We start from the raw sequence: 20,358 nt of genomic DNA, 5'->3' as shown, positions 1-20,358 counted from the left end.
TTTTTAGAGGCGCTATGGGTCCGCAGTTCCTTTTCATGGACGACAATGCACCATGTCATCTCACAGTAGCTGCCGAACAGCTCTTAGAGAGTGAGGATATTGAACGTATGGATTGGCCGGCACGATCTCCGGATCTCAATCTCATCGAGCATGTATGGGATTTTCTAGGCAGACGATTGGCAGCTCGTACCTTACCACCAGTAACGATTCCGGAGCTTCGATTGGCGTTGCAAGACGAATGGGCAGCAATGCCTCAACAACTTATTGACACCCTCATTCTCAGCATAGGCAGACGCTGTGAAACCTGCCTAGCAGTCAGGGGAGATCATATGCCCTATTAAAGACCGGATGTTTCTTGCTGGACACCCATGACAGGGATGTTTCGTCCTTCAGTCGCATTGCGCTCCATGCTAATTTTTCAATAAAGCTTCTTTTTATCCCTCTGATTTCTCTTTTAGTAAGTGTTTCTTACATTACTCATGTTTCGTATTGGGGATCGTACGGTATTAAATGTGTTGATTTGGAAAGCTTTTGTACAAAGTTATATTGAAAAAACCGTCTCGTCCTTAATTTTTGCACACCAGTGTAGACTGAATGTTGTCATTTCGTATTTGCTCCGCTGTGATGTATTGATTATTCCATTAGGCTGTCATAAATTTGAACAATTAGAAAGGAAAGGTTCGGGTGTAACCTTTGCAGGTTGTTTGTGATCGTTTGTCTTTGATAGTAAAACGAAAACAATCAATATGTAGACGAATACAATTTAAAATATATTGGAGCTGTTTTCTTCAACTTATTGAAGCCGATGAGACTTATACGAATATTTTAAAAATTTCTCAGGAAGAGACCTAGGAGTAAATTTGTGATACGCGAAAGATGAAATTATGCGAGGAAATACGGAAAAAATTCTTCATTTCTCACGCAAGTAAACATTAGTAATCCGGTAAAACGTTCAGTAACATCGGTCAGGCTACATGACTCTATAAATTTTTGTGTATTCGAGGGAATGTCAGATATCAGAATTATTTTATATATGTTACGTTGACAAGAATTACATACATTTCGAAAATGGTGAGATCACTACAGACCTTTGGTGGCATTTTACAGAAGCTAGGATTTTCTGAAATTCTACAAATACGCTATGAAAAAGGGGGGAGAGGAGATCTGCACATTTTTCAGTAACATTTAAATGATATTATTAAAGATTTTGATATTTCGATCAGTGTTTCTGATAGAATATTGAAATTCCTGTTCATTAACTAATCATCTTATTTAGGTTTTCCGCATTTTGTTGTCTTACCAGACAAACTTGCTGTCATGAAAAATCTCTATGTACATTTTATTTAACTTCTGAAAGAAATTCGGAGAGATTTTTCGTTTTTACTGAACAAGCGAAAAATTAAAATCTTCTTTCTTTTCTGTAAAAATTGTATTGAAAAATTGTTTAATGCATTTAAAATTACTTAGATTTTGTGCAGAATTATAGAACCTTTTACTGCCTATGAATATTGATTGTATGATAGAAAACTTTTATCAGTTTAAGCAGAAAAACTTAGTATCTTGTTTAAAGCCCTGCACATCAGAGAAACCTTATATTTCAAGTTCTGTATTTAAGTACAGATTTTGAATTTAATATATACCGTATTCAACCTGAGATTAAGCTGTTTTCGGTCTCTTTCTCCTATTTTAGTCTAATTTGTATGCCACTGCTTAGTCTCTGATGGCTTATTTTTTAACGTTTGATTATTCCGATTTTAACTTTTAAGCTGCCGCCTCCCAGTCGATATGGTGGTCAGGGAAGCTGACTGCGATGCCTAAGGGGGCCTGAGTTCGAATTCCGGAGAAGGCATGGTTGTAAATGTCCGTCCCTTCATAGGAAAGGCGATGGTGAATCACCTTATAGGTGCCTCCGTAAAAAGAGCCCACTGCATCCGACCTTGTATAGATTAATGGACTGGGTTGCATTTGTAATTGTTCACAATCTGGCATTGAAAAAAAAATCTTTCAAGCTGACTGTATTGTTTATTTTCTTTCAATTGAAAATAATAATTCTTGAACAGTATTAAGGAAATTAAAATTACCCCTTAGTTTCGTTTGGTTTATTTAATTATGGTAATGTACTCGAGGGCTATGTGCTTAGGAATGCCTTAGTGGAGGACTTTCTAAGGGAAACTGACTCGTATACACGTTATATATGGGGAAAACCACGAAAACACACCTGCAAGCGGCCCGTTTACTGGTATTCGAACCTTGGACCGAACTACCAGCGTTTAGCGATTTTACCTCTCGGCCGCTAGTGGGCCCTTCAAATTATCTCATAACATTCATTAGTGATTGAATGGATAAAATCGTAGAACACTAATGTTTTAATGAAATGCTGTATTTATTGGCATTTAATGCTAAGCATTGTTTTCTGCTCTTCCTAGATTTAATCTATATTTTTGAGTCACTAACTGTTAATACATGAATACATCAGTGTATATTGTCTACACAGGTACCTTTTATATGCTTTCTCTCGATTTGAAAGATATCGGCATTTAATACTTTTTAGAATTGTTCTCTGCTCTTCCTAGATTTTATCTATGTCTTTGAAGTAAACAAGAGTCATTGTTAATATATGAATCGGCACATTAGTGTGCACTGTCTACACAGATACCTTTTACATGGTTTCTCTAGATTTAAAAGCCATTGGCTAATATGCGTATTTAATTATTTTAACCCTAGAAATATCAACAAAAATGGAGGACCTCAGTTTATTATACTATCTATCAACTAGAAAATGTGTGGTGTATTTAATTATGGCAAAGCACACGAGGGCTATCTGCCTAAAGGGAGGGATGCCTTTCGTGGAGGACTTTCTAAGGGAAACTGGCTCGTATACACGTTACACATGGGGAAAACCACGAAAACGCCTATGCAGCCAGCCCGTTCGCGGGATTCGAACCTCAGACCGAACTACCAGTGTTCAGCGTCTTTACCGCTCGGCCGTTGGTGGGCCCTATCAACTAGAAAAGTTTGTTATGAAAAAATATATTGGGGAGCGGGGAAGGAGGAGAAAATTTAAAATAGGGTAAGAATTAAGGAAACAGGGGAATTTGTGCTAGTTACACTGTAAGTTTTGTTTCAGCCAGAACGTCATTTTTATAATAATTCTTTTCTGTATCTTTTATTTTTGCCATCAACCGTCACTAGAATGTAAATTATGTTGAATTTAAATAGGGATTGGATTTTGAGATCAGACAATAATGTATGCAAATCAACCAGTATATCTGTTTACACTTTGTTTGCGCCGAATTCAAACATACCTGATATTTGCAACCATTTAGGGCTCCGTTTTTGAAGGGCGCCGACTAAGCTATTCTCCCAAGCGAAGATTTAAAAAGGAATATTTCACTTTGATTTATTATTATTATGTTTAATTTATATGGTGCCGCAAATGTACTGACAGCCGAAGTCACCAAAAATGCTACGGCTAATGGATTAGGTTGTGCATTTGAGGAGTAAAATTTGTATTTGTTAGCGCAAATTTGCTGGAGCTGACTGAATTGCTGGATTTCCTGGATCTGACTGAATGAAAATTCGAAAGGTAATTTCTGTGTTGTATATATTTAAATTTTCGGTTAGTGAAATACCGCAAATAGCAGTGGATAGTATTTAATAAATTTTAGCTGTACTGAAAAATGTATCTTTTAATAAATGTTTAATTAACTTTTAAACCTTGTGTCGGTTACTCAAGAGTGAAGAGGAAAATTTCTCTGAACAAAAAAATAATAAACAGATGTGGTTAGATAGCCAAATAAGTTTAACCTTTCAAGACGTGGCGTTAGAATCATGGTTTGTTGAGTACAACAAAGCCGGAAATGTTCATAAAATTAGTCTTTAAAAAATAAAAAATAAAACAATTATCCGTTACTGTAAATTAAATAAATTAAAAAAATATATTTAAAGCCTAAATTATTGAGGCATTCTTTTTCAGGTTTTGGGTGATTATAAAGAAGTGTTTCATTTCTTCTCATTGCTCAGATTATAAATTGAGAAAAGGCTGATTAAATTTGAAAGATAAATTAAGATCTTATGCTTTCCCGAATGGCACCAAATTCATACGTGAATTGATCAATGAAAGAGAAACTAAGCATCGTTTGCTCCGAGCAGTGGAAAACTTTACAATGTCTCCTTTTAGTTTCCTTTAGTTCTTTTCAACCGTCAACTTTATTTGCGCAGTCGAGACTATACTAGGTCAGTCTTCTAAAATTTGCTTTTTCTTGATAAGTAATATTTATCCTTGGTTTTAAACTCTGATAATATGAAAACAGTTTTGGCAGTGGGGAAAATGGCGCATATTTTTAAAACACACAAAAACGGAGCATCTTATAAACAGAAGCTGAAAAGAAAAAAGAATAACACATTAATTGAAATTAACATTTGACCACCTAATGGTCGCACTGTGTTCATCATAGGTACTCAAACATTTTTTAATCGTAAAACGTCAAATAACTTTGATAGGAAAAAAATACACTCTAATGAATGTTACTAATTATTTCTAAGTATTTTTATTTATTAATTGTTAGCTAATTAATAAATGTGACTCCTGTATAAAAAATAAATAGACTTCCCTTATTTCCACGGGGAAGATAATCTCAAGAGCCTATTAATAAACAATTTTCATATTAATGATTGACGTCTTAAATAATTAGCTGTTAAGCATAATCAATAATGTAAAGTATCCTTGCACAGTGAAAGTAAATTTTCTTTATGTTGCAGCAAACTTTGAGTGGAAAACATTTTTTGCATTAAGTATATAAGTCTTGAGACGAATTGAACGCCATTAAAAATGAAAGCAGATACAGTCGAATGTCATTAAACATAAACTCGTAAGAGCACTAGAATAAATTGATTGCTTTTTTATGCCTTAATGCAATGGTAAATTACTTAATGTGTCTGCTTTAAGTATGTGCTTAATGAAGTAAAATAATAAGTTTTAAATTTTTGCATTCAAATAACAAAATTTAAATTATTCGATCACGATTACTTAGGGTTGCTTTGATTTATGAATTTCTGCAAACAGCAATTTTTTTCCGAATGCAATTAACACAAAGCACGTATTAATATCGCGTTCCACCAATGTTACTTTCTATGGAAAAAGCTGTGTTAAGTATAATTCAGATTAAGAAAGCATATATAATTTAAACAAACCTAAGTATTTTTACAATTAAAAGGAAAGAAAAACGCTGTGTTTTCTCTGTGTTACAATACAGCAATCAGGTTCATTTATTCAGAAATATTTCGGAAATCACGTGATTCTCTTCGAAGTCAGTTACATTCTGTCCTCTCTACACATTCATAAAATTTATTAACAACATTAAATTCAACTTATGTGTTTCTTGTAAATATGTGGCAAAACAAAATAATAAAGTTTATAAAAAGGCAGAGTAAATTTGATAAATATTTATCCTAACTCTTAACAAAACATATTGAAATGAAAGAAAAAGGATGCTATAGTTATTCGTTCTGGTTCTAAATGAAAAATGTAAGGTCAGAAAAGAACATCACCGGAATACCGGCCGCCTAAAGAGAGCGTCTGTATGTTTAATTTGTGCAATGGAAGTCTTAATAGTCTTTGCAGCAGACAAAATACATTCGCAAAGAGGACAAATATATATATTGTGGTGTAGTGGCCGAAAACGCTGCACAAACCCCGGTTGTAATACAGGGTTGAAATGAACTTCTAACTCAAGTTCTAACAATAGCATGGATTTTAATGAAATAAAAACAGTAACAATTCCAAAACATGATGGTGTGGGACTTGGATACATTGGGCCCCGTAATTTCAGCAATTTGTTAACAGGAAGAATGAGCTATCGCTCTTAACATTATATACGAGAATGGATAGTTCTAGCGGGCCAACGTGTCCATAGCTCCAGCAGGAAAAGTCCTGGCGTCCGTGGAACGGTGCTTGGTACATCAGCGTACCTGAGTGACAAGGCTCTACCGCTTGTATAACAGTTTGCGAACTGCGAATAGTATGATGAAATAACCTAAAGATATCTAAAATAATTTGTTTTTTACAATAAAGTTTTTAAAGTGAATAATTTAGAATTTAGAATTCATATTTAAGACAGAAGTTAGGAAATGTTAATTAAAGTGTTAATCGATGTCAAATGAATGTAGGCAGAAGTCGTCGAGCTGATGAGCGTGAGGGTAAAGGCAAGGTTAGGCGAACACTGGTAATTTGAATCCGATAAGTAAGACATAAATACTATGAACGTAAGACTAAAAAGAATGCATAGCAGATACAATAAGAGAAGATTAACATAAACCGTAAAGTCATTATAATAAATATTACATAATATATACATTCAGTTGGGCCATAGCTCTGTCCATATTTGCTAGTCATTGTAGTCATAATTGCAAATCTTAATGGCCGGGTTGTTAATTGTTCTTTGTCTTTCACGAAAGCTTTTAGCAAGTTTATAATAATGTCAGCGTAATTGCTCCATACTCAGTTCTTCACGAATTTTATTGTTGCGGATATACCACTCCGCTTTAGCTATTTGCCTAAGAACAGAATTTTGTTCTGTCTGTAATATTTTCCTATTACATTTTTTGGTATTGGCCCAAACTGTACTAGCATAACATAGTAATGGACAGAGAACGGACTTATAAATGAGTAACTTGTTGTCAATTGATAAAACACTGTTTCGAGCAATTCAAGGGTAAAGTTTAGCTTTACAAACTCGAAACTTTTGGATAATAGATGTAATGTGTGGGGCCTGCGTAAGAGATTTGTTGAGGATCACCCCAAGATAAGGCACCTGCTTGGCCCAAGGAATAGAAGTGTGACTGAAGATGAGATTTTTCTTGAATTTGCTTTTTTTGGTGAACATAATAGTTAGTGTTTTAGCCACGTTAACTTGAATTTTCCATTTTGTAAGCCAAGTCTCTAATGTATGGATGTAGTTTTGTAATCGTTGAATGACTGGACCTACGAATGCACTTTGTGTAGGATTGCAGTGTCATCTGTATACATACCTAATGTTGTGTCCTTTGTGGATGGTATGTCATTCACGTAAATATTAAAAAGTGTGGGTTCCAGGAAGGACCCACGTGGAACGCCAGCCTGGATGGTATGTTTGTGGAGTTTGTGGTAGAAACGTAAACGACGACGTGTCTATCGGTTAGGTAGGAATTCATAATGTTAATGATGTAGCCTTAGAAGCCTAGGGCGTGTAATTTGTAGGTGAGAGCATCCAGCCAGACTCGGTCAAAAGTCTTAGCAATGTCTAGCAACAGTCCTCCAGTGATCTTACGCGTTGCCATTCCCTCGGAGAGGATTTCTAATACTCGGTAGATCTGGTTACTTGTTGACAGTTTCTTCGTAAAACCAAACTGGAGTGGTCTGATGAAATTATTGCTTTCTATGTAGTCGTTGATTCTCTTTAGTAGGATAACTTCACAGATTTTACTGATGGAAGAGAGTAAACTGATAGGGCGATAAGACTCTTGTTTAGATAGAGGTTTTTCTGGATTTGAGGATTGGAATGATCTTCGAAGTCTTCTAAGGTTGAGGAAAGTATTGCCATTTTAGAATAAGGTTGCAAATTCTAGTAATAGTGAAAATAGTCCTTGACTGGGAAATTTTTTATCATACAATTGGTGATGGAATCTATGCCCGGACTTTTCTTTTTCTTGATTATTTTGATATATGCATATACTTCTGACAGTAAGGATGTAATGATATTACCAGTGCTTGGATTTGTTGGGAAGTTGGAGTGAAAGCTGTGAACTAGATTTTCTGCTGCAGTGTCATGAATGATGGATGTTTGTGCAAAATTGAGGTATAGCTAAAGTTCAGATGCATAGCTAAAAGTTCTGCTTTCCCAATTTCAGTATAATGGATCCTTTGTGGGCCTTTAAGAGGCGGAATGTAACTTTTAATGGTTTTCCACAATGAGTTGTCTTCAGCGGAAAGTGAACTGAGGTAGTTGGCCCAGTCTTGTTTGTTTCCGTATTTAAAAGATACTTTACAGTATTGCAAAGCATATTGAATATGTTTTGGCCTCCCGGTTACGGGTTCGCTGAAAATGTCTTCTGGTTGCATTACGTTGTTTTATTAACTGCTGTAATTCCTTGCTTCTGTAGTTACAGTTTCTTGGTAGCTCTCTCCTTGCGTTGTTGTGAGCAGTAGTAATGGCAGTTGTGAAGTTCTGAATTAAACTATATCATCCCTTGAGTGTATCGTTGGGAGCGTATATTGAATGTTGTTTAGAGCTTTGGCGAACTAGTGCCAGTAAGTAGTGAAGGTTCTTGTGTCTGATAAGGTATAACCGCTAATATCCAGAATCATTCTGACCGGATTATGGTCAGAGGAGAGTTCAGCACAGAAACATCCATCGGAATGCTGGTGTTTCTGAGCCAGAAGAAACCTATGACTCCCGTGGAGTTCGCGGTACACCGTGTTGGTGTTTTTGGAGCTGCTATGTGTAAATTCGCCGAGTTGGCTAAATTGAAAATTCCACGTGCTGTGTCATTTGAATTCCAGGCGCTGTGTCTAGCGTTTAGGTCTCCACCTATAATAAGTGCAAAGTAAGAGTAAAGCGTTTAAATCCGCAAGCACTGACTGAGGGTTACGTGCAGATGGAATGCATGTGGAGACAAAAATGTATGTTGTCGAAGTGCTTGTTATGAGTGAAATAGTTGTGGCTTCTATGGCTGAAAACTGTGGAATCGGAACAGAGATATGAGAGATGCAGCGTTTAATCAGAAGGGCAGTGCCTAGTCTTCTTGGGTGTCTAGCAGTCAGAGATCTGTTAAATCGGTTAAGAGCATAGTTTTGGATAAAGATAGGGGGGGCAGGGCCAAGATGGTATTCTTGTAGGAAGAAAATGTCAGTTCGTACTCATTTAAAGTCTCGGAGCTCATTAATTTTCATGGGCAGTTCGTTCGCATTCCATGTAAAAATATTTATACAACTGTTTATAGAATTACTCATTATTACTACTATTACAAGAACCAAATATAAATTCCTGGCTTTGTCAGGCAAAAATCTTTTATATCTCACTGTGTAGTTACCTGCTTTGAACTCCCAAGGAGTAGGGGCAGAAGATTCCTTCACTCGCACATAACAAAAGTGCCCACATTCTGACCCTGATGAAAATAATTATTTTATCTCTTTGTCTCTTGGAGTGACCTTCGTGGCTTCAGCCGGAATCATTAGCAAACTCATCTCGTTGGATCAGGATTTCACACTCTGAAAGAACTATCATTGTATTCGGAAAATATTCATCCTAGACAAAGAACCTCTATCTGACCTTATCACAATATATATATGATTTACAATGTCACTATGAATTCTACACCAGAATCAGCTTTTATCTATTATGCAAACACAATAACCAATTTTCGTCTTACGAAAATAAAAGTTTTCAAGTATACCTATATACAAGGTATCCCGGACTTGAGTTGATTAGTGGAAGTTTTTCCAAAATCTAAAGTAGCCACTATGGTTTGTAAAGTGGTTAGCGATGCTGGTTGCCTTATCGCTGGCCATGGGTTCGAGTTTCGGAGGGCGTTTGAATGTGTATATGTGAAGGATGGGAGTATTTAAAATACTTCAGAGCCGAAAATATTATCAAGAGGTTGAGTGGCAATACTGGAAGACTTTTCAATCCACCCCACAGGGTGTTTCCACTAAAATTGGAACGGAGCTGCACAGTAACTGCGATGAGGTTGTGCCTGTGAAAGCACTGAAGAAGTTCTAATTGTCTGAACTGTAACCGCCCAGCCGGTATAGCAGTTAATGACGCTGATTGTCGTACCAATGAACCTGGTTTCGAATAACGGAGAAGGCAAGATCTTTATAAGCATGTAGTGGTTACAATGGCATGGATGTTTGTACGCATATAGCATATTCTCATTCTGGAAAAAGAGGAAACACTCAAAATATACTGCGAACCGAAAACCCTCTCGAAAAGTCGTTAGTAGGAGAAGACCTTCGGATGATCCCTCTTGGGATGTTCTCCCTCAAATTCGGGGTGGAAGCTTAATATTTGGATAGGTTTAATAACAACCTCAATATCCTATGGTACTAAAGAGGTGCTGGCCTAGCTTCTACCCGTACCAGTTCTTTAATTTAAGGTAAGCAAAATCTAAGATAATCCGATGAGCATATGAAAGGAAACACTTGGGTATTAATAATAGTATGATGTGAAGATTGTAATGATAATCAGTAAAGCTGTTATAACAATCAATAATAGCATGACGTCACTATGCTGTGAACGAGGTGTGCTTGAAGAAGTACTTGAGTTCCAAAGAACATATCAGCTAAGGAAGGCTATGACACGTAAAGCCATGACGAAGCTCATATAAAGCAATACTAGCTACAACAAAGCGATCGATATAAACATGTGTCATCCGAAATGTTCCATAATAGGAGATCTGTGGTTAGGGAGCAAACGTTAGCGATTGTAAGGAGGGCATCAGCTGATAACAGCATAATACTTTAGGATAGTCGAACGTGGAATGTGTCATTATGCATTTCAGTTAGAGAATGAGCAAATAATACGGGGGAAATACATCTCATCACCAAGTGAGAATATCATCATATCACTAAGTGATCACCATTTCAGCAAGTGAATATCACCATATTACCAAGTGAGAATGTCATTTTTCCTCAGGCAACCATTCTAAGCAATTTTATGAAAAATACAGAGAAATTCGGATCCAAGTTAATGTTAAGTTAACGTTTGTTATTTCTCATAATGTATTTTGGCACAGCCTTCATATTCTTGTATCTCCATCGCTAACTAGTGTGAAATATCTCATGATTCCGTTTGTATGTTGCGTAATTAAGCCATCGAAATATCTCTCTAGTTATCAGATTCTTTGCTTAATTTATTATGGTATAGCATGCAAGGGCGATGACCTAAGGCAAGGACTAAATTTGGTTATTTTATTTGATTTTATTTGACTATGGCAAAGCCCTCAAGAGCTATCTGCCTACGGGCAGCGATGATTTTGTGGAGAACTTTCTAAGGAATATAAACGTTACACACGGAAAAAATACATGAAAACGTCCATGCAGCCACGCCGTTCCCTGGGATTGGAACCTCGGAGCGAACTACAAGTGTTCTACGGCTTTATCGCTCGTCCACTGCCGGGCCCTTAACAGTAAGGAAGGTTTTGCGAAGGATTTGCTAAAATATTAGTTAATTTGATTACGATAAATATGCGGAGAGTATCTGCATAAGGGAATAGATGCTTTCGTGGAGAATGTTCTAAGGGAAACTGACTCTTAGCTACGTAACGCATGTGAAAAATCAGGAAATATCTCATGAAACCAGCCCCTTTCCCGAGGTTCGAATCTAGATTGAATTGCTAGTGTTAGTGTTCTTAACCATTCGGCCACTGGTAGACATGACTTTCTAAAAGAAGCAATTCAAATTCACATGAGAAAAAGTACCAATGAAATTAGCACATTCAGAGGAACTGGAATTATCAGTGATCAGTGGGATCGAATTACTGAGTTCAGCTGTTTCATATACTCGAACACAGATTAACAGATCCGTCAAGAAGCACTTGCATTTGAAATGAAATTTAGAACTCTTTCTATACACTCCAAACTCTCTTATGCCCTCCTGTAAAACTGAGAAAAAATGAGACCCTAGAGATATCCTACCCGGCTGGTGGTTTGCATTTCGAGCACTAAATGTTTTCTGTCTTCGTTCCACATACGAATGTTTCCTGTCTTTCCTTTCATTATCATATTTTCTCTAAGTTTTTCCGTATTAGAAATGTGCCAGTCTTTCTCCTGCCATAACACTTAACCGCGTGTTTCTCACCACATACTGATAGGGTATTAGCTTTAGCTCCTTGACTTTTGCGACTCCTTTCCGAGATATCGTACAGATTGTTTATAACAGCTGCAAGAAATAATTTACAGATTTAAAATTGAAAAAGAATAGGTTGCATTCTTCCTCTTCCGCTTTTCCAGGCGTTAATTTTATGTAAATATTTAGCTTAATTAATTTATTCGAATACTGATAAGTACAAGGTGGTCATAAAAAAAAAAAAAAACTTTTTTGGGTATGAACCCCAAGCGGCCTATCCGCTCAATCGAAATGAGATTTCAGATACTGTTTTTTGAAGTTATGTGCTAGAGATTGCAATGATTTTAAACTATACAGCTCTCACAATTAAGGTTACAGTGAAAACATTTCGAAATTTTAGATTGGCAAGACCTACTTTTAACACCACACCTAATTGATCAGCGCACTCTAAAAGAGTAAAGGCGTTGGAAAGATAAGTATATTTAGGAAAATTTTAGGAGTAAACCATTTGTGAAGAAGATCATTGTAAAGAACCATTTACAACACACGATAAAAGAGGGAAAAACTATTATTGGAATTAGAAGTTTTCAACTAGTAGAACATCTCAAGACAGTCACCTTCCGAAATTGTGCAGTTTCTTGGCCACCGCGATGCGCCGTCAACACTCTGATGGATTTCTGGTCCTTGGGTTATCTGAAATCTAAGGTGTACACATCAAATTCACTATATATGTCAGAAATGAAAGATGCAGTACAAAGTGAAGTTATACAGATTCCTCTCATTATGTTACTTGATTAATTACTTACGTAATTATTGTCAACAATCTCCGGCTTTTAATGCGTTAACGTTTGCGAAAGTGAATGTGCTGATCAACTTACGCAGAAGGACTTCTTACCTTTCGAAATTTTTTCACTGTAACCGTAACTGGGAGAGCTCTATTATTTTCAATCATCTTAATCTTAAAAAGCATACCTTCAAATAATATCTGAAATTTCATGTCGACTGGATGAGAGGACAGGCCGCTAGGGATTCTCGTATCCGGATTCTTTTTTACCACCCTGTATAAGTGCCTATATTTAAAAGACTATTTTTAAAGTATAACCTGATTCTCCTATGTTATACATAAGTAAACAAATATCACTTGCATTATTAAACTCTATCCGAATAACATTTTCTTATCTTTCAGCAAAGTATGGAATGTTAGAAAGCGGTGATCTTTACATACGAGATACCACTGAGCATGACGGATCCTACAGTTTCAGATGTCATACAGAAAATACAGTAACCAAAGAGAAAAAAGTTAGCATGAATTATTCCAGGATTATTGTTACAGGTAATACGTTGCTTTTAATTATTTAAAAAAATCGTTTTGTAATATATGATGTTGTAATTTATAATTTATGTATTATATTTTATTTAATCTTTATTTAAATAATAATTTATAACTCTTTAATTATACGTTAATTAATTTCTATTTAAATAACATCTTTAAAATTTATGATTATTCATGCAAAATTCTCCTTTTTTACTTCCTTGTACGAAGTACAAGTTTCTTGTAGTTGAATACATTAATTCTCCTTTTTTACTTCCTTGTACGAAGTAAAGGAAATATTTTAATCGCTAACATTTTCGAATATCAGCTTTAAACGCAAACATCCATTTTGAACGTTCCCGAGTCAATTTGGTTATTTTTTTGCTTGGCATCTGCACGTACAGAGAAAACAAAGGATTGTTTATTTCAAGACTTCTAATATAGATTTAAAATAGATTTTTCTTGTGACATCTGTACGTATGTAAATAAGTATCTAGCTCGCATAACTCAAAAACGATTTGCCGTAGAGCGATGAAATATTGTATACATATAACAATAATTTGAACATTCTCACTCTTAAGGTGTCAAGCCAAGGCAAACTGAGAATACTGCGGTACACCTTTTTTTAATAGGAAATTGGCTACTACAGTATTTAGTTGAAGTTCAAACTGTAATTAAAAATTTTAATTTATTTTGGCCAATCTAAAAATGAAAAATTTGTATATCGCAAGCATTTATTCGACGGCAACAACATCGCTAGCATCTATTCGACGCCATTTACCATTTTCCAAGCAACCGGTGGTATCAACGAAAACCAGCCGTGGTTTATGCTGCCGACGTCCATTAAGAAGCTTGCCACTTACCCAACATCACAGACAATGTCGATTGGATTTCTGCTGAACTCGGGCAAGCTGGAGTGTGACCGACTGGAGGCATGTGTCAGCGAGGAATTCTGATTCAGTCTCAGTGCTGTTGACCAATGCACACGCGTTTGGAGGCGACAGGTTAGCGGCCCGATCCGCCATTTGCTGTCGAGCGGCATTCGGCGATTACACAAGGTGGGACAATGTGGATGACATTTTAATACTGGTTGTACTGCCTATGCTATCAAGTTACCTGTTGACATTTATCACAAGGCAACGTTCGTCCACATACTGCGCTACTCTCTCAGCAATGCCTTCAAGGATATGGCATACTCCCGTGGCCTGCCAGGTCACAAAACTCTCGGCAATAGAGTAGATTTGAGACATGCTTGGAAGGCAATTTCAGCCATCCTAGCATATTGGTGAATTAACTCTCCAGTTGCAAAGATTATAGTATAACCTTCCGCAGGTAGTCATAAGTGACCTACTTAATTCGATGCCACTCCGTTTTTCCGACTTGTATAGCTTGTTACAAATCAGTATGTAGTACAGATGACTATACTACTTACTGATTTGTATACTTTTTTATGCCGTCACTTCTTAATAAAACAATTTTTGTTCTGAATTTGCAATCATTTGTTTATCTCCTCATATACTACATACATGTTACGTCTCGTGATAGCCGTTCATTTCCTTCTAAGTGCATGTATTTTTCTGTGACAGAATGTATATACTCTTGCTACTGCCAACTGGAATAAAAAAGGAAGGTTGACAAGTAGACCTGTCAAGAAAAAAAAAAGTTAAAATGAATATTTCCGTAGAAATCTGATGACCGAAACTTTTCGCCCTTGCATTACGTAATTTAATTGGTCAAATGAAGTAACAAATTATCAAACTTTCGCACCTGAATTCTACTGAAGAGCAAAAATAGGATTATTTTCTAAATTATGTGATCCTGCATTAAAAAAATGCGTGTATAAACGGGTCCGATATGGTCAGCTGAATATAGTCGACAAAATTGAAGTCGAGGATCTTAGCAAAATAGTAAAAAGCGGTGAAATTCGTTTTGCGAAAGGCAAAAACGAAGGGGGATGACTACTGATTGTTTTTTAAATAAAGATGAAGCAGTTCCGTCATTTCACAGGAACCAGTGGACAACTTCGAAAGACTTTCTTTTGATGAGAGCTAAATTTCTCGGAAGATGAAATAATATCTAAATCCCAAAGGTTTAAAATAAATGTTTTTATTAGAACTCAAAAAGCAATAATTGTAAAGTACAAAGTCACCGCTTTTTGAGGGATTTATCAAAAGAGAATCGTCAAAGTAAAACTTAAGCAGATAAATTATGCAATTTACACAGCAAAGTCACTTTGTACGCTTTGTTTGTTTTTGTACGCTTCTATCAAAGTACGCTTTGTTTTAAGATGAGATCAAATACGGCTAGCAAAGAGATAAAACTGATTCGGGTAACTTTAAAAACTGCGTGAAACTGCTTCGGAGAAAGTTAGCTGCTGCTAAAGTTCTTTCTCTTAATTTTAAGAACTCTGGTTTTATTTACGTTAACTATTTTGCATTCTGGTGTGAGCCGACGAATGTATTAGGGACATCAAAGATAAAATAGTAAGATACTGGATTAGTAAGCATAGAATCGTAAAATTTTTAGTTATTTTTGAACTTAGTAGAAATATAGCTATAAAATGCAAGATGCATATTATACTTGTATTAAACATATTAAGAATTACAAAACGATTTATGAACTTTGATAAGTGTAAAGTAAATGAATACAAAACCGTCCAAAAAGTTACAAAATAGGGAATTTTATATAAATATATAGATCATGTTGATAACAACTTTCCTATGATCCACATATTTTCCTTTATAATCCCAATAATTTATAGCATCCAATTCTTGACTGCCACTTTCGGCCGCTTTAGTGGCCAACCTTTATAATGGCTAGCTCCCGTCATAAGGGGGATCTTATAGCAGTAATTAAAATTGAAAATGTATGTAATAAATTTCCAATCAACTACTAAGTGAATAAGACTGTAAACGCTGGTAGCTCAATCCACGATAGAATCGGGATTAGCAAAAGGGTTAGTTGAATGGGTGCTTCCTAAATTTTCACCATATGAAACGGGAATGTGAACCAATGTTCCTTAGCAAGTTTTCCAGAAAAGTATCTCTCCCTCTTCCCAGATAGTTCTAGGAACTTCTCCTTATTGAATTAAAATGGCGAAAGAACTATTTCAGGGATTTACTAGAATAGTAAATTGTAATAAAAAAGCATATACAGGTATATTTCTCTTAATACGGTTTCCCAAAACACGGAATCGTCCTTAAACGGTAGGAAAATTGCGGAAAACCTCGTATAGCACAGCACCACGGTTTCATTCTAGCATGTTAATGAATATGCGCCTGCTATAACACTTGATGTAAAAACAAATTTTAATAACACGATTTTTATCCTGAACATTTTAAAATTGTGTTACGTTGGTGTGTAGGGCGCATTATCAACTTATTTACACAAATAAAATAAATTACAGCAGTACCTGCATTCTTTCACATTGAACTTCTGAAGCTGAGTCACCCTAATTATTTACACAGTGTGTATTTTGTGTTGCTATGTTCAGTTTGCATATTATATAATTGTGATTTTGGAAATAACTTTAAAAAATCTTTTTAAGAACGTATTCCTTATTAGCTTTTATCGCATTTAGGAGTGATTATTGCCAAATTTAACTTCAGTCCCAAATCATAGGTGAAAGTAAGAAAACTACTTAAAAAAATTAATTTCTTTGGGCATGAAAATATAAATTTTAAATCATTTATTAAAAGGAGAAAATACCTTTTGCTTTACAAAAAGTCAAGAGGCTACAATGAGAATTATTTAAAAATAGTTGTTTTTTAAAAGCTTTCGAAACGCATCCTCCTATTTTGTATTAAGTTATAGGGCAGATACCTATTTTGTATATCCTGATATACAAGAATAGGAGGGATACCTATTTTGTATATCAGGCCCACCAGCGGCCGAGCAGTAAAATCCATAAACTGTGGTTCGATTTCACGCGACCGGGGTTTGGATGCATGGATTTGTTCGTAGATGCTTCCATGTATAACGTGTATTATGTGCCAGTTTCTCTTAGAAATTCCTCCACGAAGGCATCTCTTCCGTTACTCAGACAACTTTAGTTTGATTTGCCTTAATCAGCTAAACCAAACCATAACCTGTATATCATTTTCTCTATTGTTAATTTGCAGTAGTTCATTGCATAATTTACAGTAATATTTAAATCCATGTTTGATTCTAGGACAATTTCTTGAATAAGCTTTGCATTTAATTAGAGAATACATAAATTTGAATGCAAAAAGAAGATGCTTTTTTCTCTTATAAAAATATTTATATTTTCAGGCTAATAAAATTAAACTGTATATTTGATGCAATAAGTACTAATGCATTAGTTATTTCCTTTGTGAATGATACTACAATCATAATTAATCACAGTAGAATACTCGTAAATATATAAAGTTTACCATTGTTGCTAAATAAAATGTCTCCAAGAGAAAAATTAATTTAATGTATGAATTTATATTGCGTATTTCCCGATAGAAACATTTTTCGTGAAAGAAAACTTCCTCGAATATTTAATTCAAAAATTTCCTTCGGAAAGAAATGTAGTTCCTTTTTAATAGTAAATCAAATGCATTATTGATTTTGTATACAGCTATGTAAACGAATGTTTCATACACCATTCTCCAGTATGTATTAAACTTTATTCAAATCTATTGACAGAGAGAAATTACGATAAAATTAATTTATATTTTTAAATGATAAAGAAATAATAATAATATACATTTGGGTGTTATATTCATTAAAACGTGATATTAAACATTAGGAAATAGTACTTTATTTGCATCTGTTTGCAGATATATTTATTTCGCATTTAAACAGGTAGGAATAAAATGCATATCTCTGTTGCTAGGCAACTGTGCCTAATGCTTTGTTTAAACAGAGATGCAAAATGTTCAACATATAATACCGAGCATAAAAAGATTTTGTCTCATTAGAGATATGAATATAAGACTAATCAAACCAGTGGGACAGCAAGCTCTAAAATGATTTACCAAAGCTGATTTAAATATATTTTTCTTTTTATGACAGTAGATGCTTTACTCTAATATGTTATTCTTCGCAGCTGCTTCACACGACGTGCTCTATTCCTCATAATTTTTCAAACCCTAATTATGATTACAATTTATTCTATGTTTTTTACATATTTTAATTAAGAATAGAATTTATATAATGGGAAAAAATCTGAAGGCTTTCAAATTTTATATTACCCCAGGGGCGATTTTTTCATTTACATACACACACATATTTCAGGAGCATTTGGGATATTGTTTCTTTGGGCTGAAAATATTTAAAAACAGCATCCCCTTAGCTTTTTCGATAGACAAGCTTGCGCGCTGGAGATTTTTAAAAACATAATTTTCCGTACAGTGTTGCCATTGCTCGCTTTGAAATCATTGAGTTCCTTGATCAAAAATTCGTTACAGTTTTGCAAAATAGGAAATAGGTAATGAAACAAATTCTTAATTCATAATTCGGGCTTCCATATGACCATATTTGAATGAAAGATTACGTTATTCAAAATATGATGTCTTTAGGTACTGTTGTTAGTTTTAGCAGTGTGAAAAATATGCATACATTAATGCTTTTTCATTATTTAATTTCTTTAAATATAATATACTGCGAAAATATTTGTTGGCAACAATTTGAAAGGTGATTCAGACTTTTATAGTCATTCAACACAGAATCTTATTTTGAGACTAATAGCCATTCTGTGCTAACGCTTCTTTAGGCTAAAAACATGTAGTTGGTAAAACCCTGATTTGTTTCAGAAGTTCATCTTCAATATTTGGATATTTAATTGGCAATTTTATATCCATTGATATCTGTAATTACATAATAACCACAGCTTAAAGCCTTTCAGACTTTAAATACTACATTTTCTTAGTGTTAATATGAAGCTTCCATGTGTGGAAGCGAACACACTGTGTAGTATTTATTCTTGCATTCTAGGTAATATAATTTTTTCTATAGGATTTTTGCGTACTATTGTTTGTATAGCTGATATTTGTATTCAAAATAAATGTCTTTGACAGAATTAAGAGATACTAGCCTGAAAATTTTATGAAAATAACCAGTTACATACTGCGGCAATTAAGTTATATAAAAGATGGATTTTTTTTTTTTTTTTTTTTTTTTTTTTTAAATAAATGATTTTGTTGAATTCGTGTATTTTTCTGGGTTGGATTGTTCTCAACAGAACAACACACATTAGGGCTTCTGTTTAAGGCAAGGATTTAAAAAAATTTTTTTTTTATTACCGTTATGCACGTAATGGTATCCTTTAAAGGTAGGGATACCTCGTGGAAGACTTTTAATGGAAACTGACTCTTATCCAAATTACGGAAGGGAAAATCCACGAAAACGTCCACGTAGCCAGCCGGTTCGCCGTATTCCAGATCTGGGGTTCGATCCCTAGATCGGACTATCAGTGTTCAGATTTAGAACTTTGTGAGAGAAATTGGCTCGGAAAACCACCGCACCTCTCACATTCGCCGGGTTGTGAAGTTTTGTTGGCTTATAAGCCATAAGGCAAAGCCTCGTGATAAAGACAAAGCCTCGTGGGCTATCTGCTTAAGGGGAGGGATGCCTTAGTGGAGGACTTACTAATGGAAACTAGCTGGTATACACGTTACGGCACGTTTGCGTCCAGCACGTTTGCGGGATTCGAAACACGGACCGAACTATCAGTTTCAGCGACATTATCGATCGGCTGCTGATGGGCCATAGACTTGGATTGAGCTGCTAAAGCAGCAATCTTATTCACATCTTATCTACAGATGTACTCAGCTATATTGATGAGCAATTATGTGCATGGACTGTACAATTATTAGACATTTTATTAAGCATATTGTATTTAAAGTTTACCTGCTGGAATCTTTTCCTGTTTGTAGAAAATAATGTATTTTTTTTATTTACATTTGCATAATTTCTTAATTATTTGTTTACCATCGTATTTCTCCCCTTTCTTTTACAAATATTATTATTTGAAAATCGACAGGCCATAATATCAGAGTAATTTAAACCAAACAACACATTTACAGTAAGAACATAACTAATGAAAAGTAGGTTTGGATAAACTGCAGGTAACTATAACAATATTATACTCGTATATTCATTTCTGCTTTACTGAATAATTCTAATAATCCTGTAATTTAATAAAGTAATTTTTATTTAAATTTTATATGTTCTTACTGTTATGCCTGCTACTCATTACGCTCAAATCATTCA

General features: G+C 34.9%; 1 protein-coding gene across 2 annotated transcripts in view; it reads left to right on the top strand.

The window, feature by feature from the left end:
• Window positions 1-20,358, top strand: part of LOC118195629 (cell adhesion molecule Dscam1-like) — a 1,218,268-nt gene that overhangs the window by 453,463 nt on the left and 744,447 nt on the right. For both annotated transcript variants that reach the window (XM_085806699.1, XM_085806698.1), the window contains exon 4: window positions 13,012-13,158. In XM_085806699.1, coding sequence (XP_085662825.1) covers window positions 13,012-13,158 — 147 coding nt within the window. The remainder of the gene's footprint in view (window positions 1-13,011; window positions 13,159-20,358) is intronic.

The sequence above is a fragment of the Stegodyphus dumicola genome, chromosome 12 (assembly GCF_044657685.1).
Source record: "Stegodyphus dumicola isolate Sdum_Otavi_A_Nest chromosome 12, ASM4465768v1".
In the NCBI taxonomy this organism is placed as follows: Eukaryota; Metazoa; Arthropoda; class Arachnida; order Araneae; family Eresidae; genus Stegodyphus; species Stegodyphus dumicola.
This window is presented reverse-complemented; position numbering and strand designations above follow the sequence as displayed.